General features: G+C 57.3%; 1 protein-coding gene across 1 annotated transcript; it reads right to left on the bottom strand.

Moving 5' to 3' along the window:
- Window positions 1-3746: 3746 nt before the first annotated feature.
- Window positions 3747-8174, bottom strand: SIX6 (SIX homeobox 6). The gene is made up of 2 exons (XM_081999812.1): window positions 5156-8174; window positions 3747-4263 (listed from the first exon to the last, which is right to left on the bottom strand). The coding sequence occupies exons 1-2, from the start codon at window positions 5725-5727 to the stop codon at window positions 4095-4097; spliced, it is 741 nt and encodes a 246-aa protein (XP_081855938.1). The 5' UTR covers window positions 5728-8174; the 3' UTR covers window positions 3747-4094.
- Window positions 8175-8425: the final 251 nt, after the last annotated feature.

Below are 8425 nucleotides of genomic sequence, written 5' to 3'. Positions count from 1 at the left end.
CTCCAGGCCCCCTCGGGGGGAGTACACGAAGGTCAGCCCAGGATTCAGGCTCCATTGTGGGTGCTGGGGCCAGAGGGTGGCCTTGGGGAGGGGGCAGGGGAGTGGAGAGGTCAAAATTTGGCAGCTTCTGCGCCCCACAGTGCCCTTTCCCTTTGGCCTCCCACACCTCCATCCTCCCCTCCAGCAGACACATTTGGATCTTCTCCTGGAAAAGAATGAAATAAGAAGGAATATAAAAAAGCCAGTGCCCGGCGTTGCTGAGAGGCAGGTAGAGGGAGTATTACGCTCTCTCTCACGGTATTACCCCCGCATTGGCCAAGGGTAACTGGATCTGTGACAGAGTCTGATCCGCCCAAGCCTTTAATTGGATGCGTGAAAGGCCCAAAATGCAGCTCACTCTCATGCTTCCCCCAGCCATGAGATGCACTGTCTCCTCATCACACAAGGGTGCTTCCCAATGAACCCAGCATCCGTTTTAACCTCCGCTACCACCAAGCCCCCAGGCCAGCAGGCTGAAGCAGACCCTGGGTAAGGCAGCCCGCCCAGCCAAGTGGGGTGCTGGTGGCGGCGAAATATTCAATAGCTTTCCGGACACCCACCCTTTTTCTGTTCTGTGAAGAAAACATCGTGGTTAGAGCAGGGGCAAAAGGCAGTGGCAGCACAATTAGGCAACAGTCGCTCCCTTCTGTGGGATCAGGCTGCAGGACCGGGCCCGGGCAAACGCTCTGCAAGGCTCGTGCAAACCGGAGCGCGAAGGTCGGCGTGCGAGGAGCACTCGCGTGTGCCAGGCGGCAGCTGGTGCAGCGGTCCCGGCGTGGACAGGCCAGTGTGGCTTTTCCAAGGCTCCTGCATCCCCCAGCTCTCCCTCCACGCCGCTTTCCACAGCAAACAGCAGCAGCTCTCCTCTGCAACGCTGGGGCTGGGACAAAGCGCCCCGGATAAGTGGGCCTTCTGTCCCCAGCTGCACCATGGCCAGGCTCTCCCCAACCTGCAAGCCTTTTGCCTTCCTTTTTTTTTTTTTTTTTCCCCCCTCTTGCAAAATCAATTTGCAGACAGCTCACTCATTTTTCCCCCTCGCAAACTTATTAGCTATTCAGCCCCGGCGAGCACTCGTAAGCATCCTTTGTCCCAGGGAGGGCTGGAGACCCCTTCATTAGCAGTGATTACTCTGAGCAGTTTGACAGCCTCCCAGCCCGCTTACAAGACTTTCCCATTCAGTCCTGCCCGGGGCTGCCCCGCTTCTCAAAAGAAACGGAAATATTCAAACATTTCTCCCCCCCTCCCCAGCTGAACAGAGGAAAAGCTGTTTCTCTCCTCCGCCCTCCCCATTCACTTCACTTTTGATACAATATTTTCCTTCTTTGTTAAACCGGAGAGAGGGGTCAAGGCAGACTTTTTAGCGACCCTTTTCTGAGCGTTTTGTTTAATGTAAATACAAGCTCCCCGCCTTTTCCCCGATTATTATTATTTTTATTTTAAAATAGCCGGAGTCTCGGCAGGGCAACGGCTTGTGCTGATCTCTAGGGAAAAAAAAATAAAAATCTGAAAATTCCGGGGGAAAGGCATTCCCTTTCAATGCGGAAAGGGCAGAAGGAAAAAAAAAAAAAGAGAGGGGGAAAAGCGTTTTTCTTCTTCCGTGGGTCTTACCGGTGCAGCTAACGGGCGGCCGGCGCAGCCCCGATCGCCGGTGAAGGAGCGGGGCGGGGAGATGCTCAGCTCCCCTGATCCCCCACACCACGCACGACCGGGGAGTGGTACTGCTCCTCTCGGGGGGGCTCCGAGCTCCGCTCCCCACCCTTCGCTGCGGCTGGTCTCCGTAGCCGGCTCCGGAGATCCAGCATCCTTCATACCACTTAAACCCTGCGTCGAAATACATTTAATATCCACTGCCTATTGTCCAAATTCCAACTTTTTTTAGTTAGGAAGAAATTCCACGTTATCGGAGGCTGAGCGAGCATGTTCAGATGATTCTCGCCCTCTCTCTACGTCTGTTCCAAAGGTTTAGCTACCCAGGATAAAACTGGCCGCTCCGCCCGCAGAAGCCGGTGGAGAAACTGCGAACCGCTCCCCCGATTCCCGGGGAAGGGAAGAAAAAACGATTCAGACGATTCCCTTTTTCAGGGCGAAAAACCTCCCAAAAATCTCCTGGGTGAGAAGCACTGCCCGGCAGCGAACCCCACGAGCCCTCCAAAACCAAGGCAAACCCCCCTCACACGCCTCGTTTGAGGTTTGAGCAGCAAAGCCGGGCTCCTCTCGCACGGCTCTGTCCGGCTCAAACCCGGTGGGGTTTTAAGAGGCAACAAACCTGGCTCGGGGTTTGGGTGAGAGGTGGGCATCCCCCCAAAAGGGAGATGGAAACCCCCGCGCTGTCCCTGCCACCCTCTGCTCCCGCACTCGCAAAATACAGTTTATTTCCTCTCTCCCGGGCACCCTGGATTCCACCCCGCCAGGGAAAAAGTTGCTTGTAAACGGCCTTAAAAACCAGCTAATAAATACCTGCTACCTGCCACGTCCCTATGGGGTCTGTGAGGAAAACCCTCACGCATGCACTGGGGATGAGAGGCAGATTGAGACATCGGCGGTGCCAACGTCTTTCAGGCTTTTAAATACAAATTTAGGCAGAAAAGGTGCGAGGGGGAGAAGCCACTGCTGAGACACGGGACTCTGCCTCCCGATAAAGGGCAGCACAACTGAATTAATCTACCACGGAGCTGAAGTGGCCCCCGTGGCCCCCCGCGCCCCTCCGTGCCCCTGCGGGGAGCTGGAGCCGAGCTGGGGCGCTTGTGGCAGCCGCTTGTGGGTCCGCTCTGCCCGGCTTCCCCCCACGCTGGGCTTCGCCTTGCTAAATAAAACGAGCCGAGCAATCAGCTTACTGGGGGAGGCATCTCTCTGAGGACAGGGAAATAAACGCGATGAGACCGAGCAGACAAAAAAAGCACAGCTCAGGCGATTTAAAGATCAATGTCAAATTGTGTAATATAAAATCCTTCTGCTGGGGGAAAAAAGCTTAGCGCGCTCCTTAGACCTGGCGTTTGGTCTCCTCCAGCAAAGCCGAAGCACAGGGAGGAGGCGGGCGGTGGGGACGGCCGCCAGCACATCGCAGGGGTCGGGATTTGGGGTTATTTCGCCCCCGATCCGGCCCTTCCCGGCCATGGAGCGCTGTTAACTCCCCCTCTCCTCTTTGTCCGAAAATCCGCTCCCCCGCCTCGTAATTCCAAAAGCCTTAGCCCTTGGGAGAGGAGAAGCTGCGGGGATGCCTTCTCCTTCCCTTCCCCGGGTCCCCGCACCCTCCGCCAGCCCCGGTCCCGCTCCCCTCGCCTCATCCCGGCTCCCCCGGCCTTGCGAAGACATCACCCCCGGTCCCGGGGACCCCGCTATTTCGGTTCTTGCCGAGCCCATGCTGAAATACCCGTGGTCTCGGAGATCTGCTCTGCGTAAACCCGGCGGGCTTGAGACCGACACTGTCATTTCAAAGCAGATGCGAGGGTCGTTCATCAAATATTTTATTATGGTTTTAGGCTGCTTCATACAGTTTCGTCCTGCACATGCTCTACAAGTCACCTGTGCACATAGAGAACAAGCCAAAAATAATAATAATTAATAATAATAATAGAAAAAATCTACCATAGCAATCCCTTAAATAAGTAAATAAACATTATTTATATATATATATAAAAAACCCCTTTAAAGTAAAGCAAAACCCAACCAAAAGAACAGCGTCTCTTCAACATGAAACACCCCCGCGGGATAAGGGCAGGCGCTCAGACATTTTGCAACTTGGCATTCGGTTTGTTTTGTTGCTTTTTGTTTCAACGTTTTGTGGGTTTTCTTTAAATTTCTTTTCAATTATTTTTTTTTAGGCTTCAATTTTGCAAATCCTTCGAAATAAAGGCGACAACGATTTTTATCACATTTTTTAATGCAGTCTGCTGCGGGGCGCGGGCGGGCGGCGGGCGGCTGGGGAGCGCCCCGTACCCCGGCTTTGGCGACGGCGGCCGGGCGACTACAAGCCCCGCTGTTCCGGCCGTGTCGGCAAGGCAGGCAACCGGTTCGCTGGACCGCCCGCTCCCCGCCGGCCTGTGACGGCGGTGATGTCAGATGTCACATTCACTGTCGCTGGATGTGATGGAGATGGCGGAGGTGGCCGCTTTGCTGGAGAGGCTGGCTGCGGGGCTGGAGGCGGCCCCCCCCGCCTCCCCGCCGCTCTCCTCCTCCGCGTGCAGCGAGCGCACCGAGCCCTGCGTTAGGGCCTGCTGCTGCAGCCTGCAAGGAACCGGCAACAACACAGCGTCACCCGCCGGGGACCCGCCGGTAGACCCGCTCCCCCGGCACCCCACCTCCAGGTCGCACCAGCCACCCCGGTCTGGAGGCTCTGTGGGGCCGGCACACCGCGGAGGGCTGCGTGTGCGTGTGTGTGTGCGCACCTCCCGGGCGGCGGCTCCCCTCCAGCAGGCCTTACAGTTTCCCTCCCGGCCGATGAGGAAGGGCCTGCGGGTGACAGAACCCACTGCCCCGCGCTGTGGTGTCACCCCCACACCCACCCACCTACCCCGTCCCTCCCCGGGCTACGGGACAGGAGGTAACGGGGGACCCGGGGAGTCACACCCGCCAGCGCCGGGGTCACACCGCGCACCTAGGGTCGCGATTTTGTTCTTCAAAATAAAATTTAAAAAAACAATATATGGGTGGGGGGAAGAAGAGAAATAAGGAAAACATCCCAAGACACGTTCGCGGCTCTGCTCCGGGCCGACATAGGCGACACGGGGTTCTCTGTGTCCGGGCAGAACTTCGAAGGCGGGTTTCTCCCCGCTTCTGCCGCCGGGTCCTGCCGGGGCGACGGCAGTTTCGCCAGCCTCGGTGCCCGGGGGAGGGGGTTGTCTCCATCTCCAGCCCCACTCCCCGAGGAGCTGACAAGGGGGAGCTCGGCTTTGGGGGACACCCGTCCGACGGGTATTCAAAATAAAGAAATTAAAAAAAAATATATCCGTAGGGTTTTCGCGCTGCTCCTACTTTACCTCGCGGCATCTCCCGGGGAGAAACTTCCCGGGCTCGTCTCCCCCGGCCACGGCGCTGCCTCCGCCGGCCCCCCCGGCCCCTCGGCCCCGGCGGGCGGGGGCGAGGGCCCTGCGCCCCGACGGGCAAGGCAGCACCTTACCTGTTCTTAGCGGCTGCTGCCCTGTCCCTTTGCCTGCGGTTTTTGAACCAGTTGCCCACTTGCGTGGGGGTAAGTCCCGTGGCCTGAGCCAGTTCCCGCTTTTTGCTGGGGTTGGGATACGGGTCCTGCAGGTACCACTCCCGCAGCAAATGCCTCGTCCGCTCCTTGAAGCAATGTGTCTTCTGCTCGCCGTCCCAGATGGTGCGGGGCAGCGGGAACTTCTTCCTCACCCGGTACTTGTCCACCGGCCCCAGGGGTCGGCCCCGCAGCTTCTCCGCTTCCTGGTAATGCGCTTCCAGCCAGAGGGCTTGCAGTTTGGCGTGGGACTCCTTGGTGAACTTGTGGTTCTCCAGGATGTGGTAGAGCTCCCGGTAGTTCCCCGTGTGGAAGGCCACGATGGCCCGGGCTCTCAGCACCGACTCGTTCTTGTTGAGGGCCTCGCAGGCGGCGGGGGCCACGGGCAGGGACCAGAGGAAGCGCCCCAGGCGCTCGATGTCCCCGCTCTCCTCCAGGGTCTCGCATACCCCGGCCACCTGCTGCGGGCTGAAATTGAGGATGGGCAGCTGGAACATGGAGGCAGCGCCGGGCTCCGCTCCGCGCTCCGCTCCGCGCTCCGCGCACCCCCGGCGGTGCGGCCCCCGCGGCGGGGAAGCGGGCAGCGGCCCCGGCGGCCACCCGGGTCCCGGGTCCCGCTTCTGCCTCCTCGGGAGCTGCGGCGGGGAGGGACGGAGCGGGGCGGAGAGGCGATGGGGAGCGCTCGGCGGCTCCGGCGACTGGGGGCGGTGGGAAGGGGCGAGGCGGAGGAGGATGGAGCGGGGGGAGGGCGGGCGTGGGGGGAGGGAGAGAGGGAGGGAGAGAGGGAGGGAGGGAAGGGGGGGAGGGGAAAAAAAAGGTGAAAAAAAAGAAAAAAAGAAAAGGCACGAGCGCGGCTCCGCGCCGCCGTGCGGGAGCGGCTGATGCGTTGCCGCGCTCGGCAGATTGGCTCCCGGGTTTCCACGGCCCGGCTGCCACTCACTGCCAGCCGCTGCCAATCACGGCGGAAGGCCCCGCGCCGTCGGCCGGCCCAGCTGCCCGCCCCGCTGCCCGCTCCCGGGCCCCCCCGGCCCCCCCTGCCCTCTCCTCGCTCAGGGCAGCTCAGCCGCCCCGGGAGAGGCGGGCTGCGAGGCAGGGAAGGGGTTTGCTGCCGGGGGGCTGGAGGGAGCGGTCCCCGCCATGGGATGACCGGGACCCCCCTACAACCCTCCCCGGTAAAGCTGGGGGGTCCGGTCCGCTGCTGCAGGCATGGAGCTCAGCGCCCCTGGGATCGGGGAGGGGGATACGACAGGGCCGAGGGATGAGGTGGAAACCGGCTGGATAACGGTGACAGGGCTGCTGGGAGCGCCAGTGACAATGGATGCGGCGGGAGGACGGCCAGAGGAGCCGAGATTTAGGGAAAAACTCTCCCACCCCGTCCCTGTAGGTGACTTCCCATCTCTGTTAAGACGAGGAGTTATCTGCAAAGAGCCCAGCGCCATTCTCCGTTCAACTAAACCTTTATATATATATGTTGGGGTTTTTTTGTTTTTGTTTTTTTTTTAAACATTTAAAACCTCATTGTTTTCGGCTGAGTGGCCCTGAGACGCCAAGAATAGTCGCGAGGAGTGAGAAGTCATTTGTAGGTCAGGACAGCGACTTAAAGCAGATTTCAGGAATCTTTTGAAATATTGATCACCTGATAGGAATTATTCCCCGCGGGTTTTTTTCCCCCCTCCTCACCCCGAGCGGCGAACCGCGGGGCTGGGGGCGAGGTGAGCCCCCCGGCCGCCCCCGCGGAGGAGCGGAGCAACCTCCAGCCGACTCGGGGCAGGGATGCGATCACCTTCGGAGCTGTGAGGATACGATTTGTTTTCTGGAGAGAAGGAGGAAAAAACAAACAAACAAAAAAATCAAGCAGCAGCTCTTTATGCTGCATATAGCTGCTCAGTGGCAATTTCTTGCCGGGCACATTAGGGACCATGCTCGGAAAGGCAGCATATATCTTGAATTAAGCTCAATATGTTCTCTCCTCTGCACTTTGCAAAGCATTATTTTTTTTTTCTAAAACGCTTGTCAAAGAAATGCCTTCTTAATTTGATATCTTCTTGTTGTCTCTTTCCCCCTTCTCTCTTTTTTTTTTTTTCCATTTTTTTTTTGGTTTGTTTCCCTTGCTTTCCTTCTTTAAGAGATCTCCTTTGCTAGTTTCCGTAGACTGAAATTAAATAGATTTGCATTTTCTCCAATCATTTCTCCGCAGAAATGGAGCTGGACTGGGGCTTGCCGTCTTTTCTTTAGTATCAAGTACAATTTGTCTTTTGCTTGTGAAGATTTGGTAAATCAGAAGGCAGATAGATAGCGCAGATGGTCGGAGGTGTCGGGTCAGATTATGGTACGCCTCACTACAGTGCTAAGCTCATTCTGACGGAAAACCCTGATATTATTTTCACAGATCTACACAGTTCACTTGAAAAAACCCCTTCGAGCCATTTACATCATTTATGTGAGGCTCACAGCTAGCGGGATGGAAAAGCTTTCAATACTGCTCATTTTCATAAAACCCGACAGAGCAGGGGAGACATAAAAGCGCAGACAAAACTCACAAGTTCAGAGACACTCCACAGAAACTTAAAGAATAAAAGGAGAGACTCTTCGGCTTCACTTTACAGACCCAGGTTTGATTTGGGCATCCTCCTAGGGACAAAAAAAAAAGGGGGGAGGGTGTGGAAAAAATCAGAGAAGAGGAAAATACCGTCTATAACTATCGCTGATGGAGAGTCCCCTTCCACCCCATCTCCCTGTCCTCTCAGCCGGGGAAAAACAGTTCATTTGAGCAGCTCAATGAAAGATCCCGAATAATCACTTCGGACAGGTATAAAAAAATCCCACAAACAAACAAAAAACCATACCCCCAAACCTGCCCGGTACGAGCTTGGGGGGGGTGAGGAGGTGGCGACCTCCGCGGGCAGAGGAGCCGCTGCCCCGCCAGACCCCCCGAAAGCATCCCGGGACGGGGGCTGGTGGGGAGAAACCTCTGCTTTGAGAGATTTTCTGTGTGAACGAGGAAAACTAATTTAGATGATGGTGATGATGATTACCAATAGGTCTTTCTTTTTTAATTTTTGTAAAAGCACGCGCATGGTCTAGCGACGGAGTTGCTGGGCTGCAGCCCGGTGCCGGTGACCAGAGCCAGGCAGGCTCCGTGTCGGCAGCCGGGGCTGCGGGCGAAAGGCAGGAATCCTCAGCAGGGGCAGCGCG

This window comes from Phaethon aethereus (genome assembly GCF_964289735.1).
Source record: "Phaethon aethereus genome assembly, chromosome: 5".
Lineage (NCBI taxonomy): Eukaryota > Metazoa > Chordata > Aves > Phaethontiformes > Phaethontidae > Phaethon > Phaethon aethereus.
Note: the sequence above shows the minus strand (reverse complement) of the source record. Positions and strands in the feature narration are given on the sequence as shown.

Coding starts and splice junctions, on each gene's coding strand:
- SIX6 (XM_081999812.1), bottom strand. CDS start 5,727: ATGTTCCAGCTGCCCATCCTCAATTTCAGCCCGCAGCAGGTGGCCGGG. Junction 4,264..5,155: donor GCAGCAGCCGCTAAGAACAG/GTAAGGTGCTGC, acceptor GGTTCCTTGCAG/GCTGCAGCAGCAGGCCCTAA.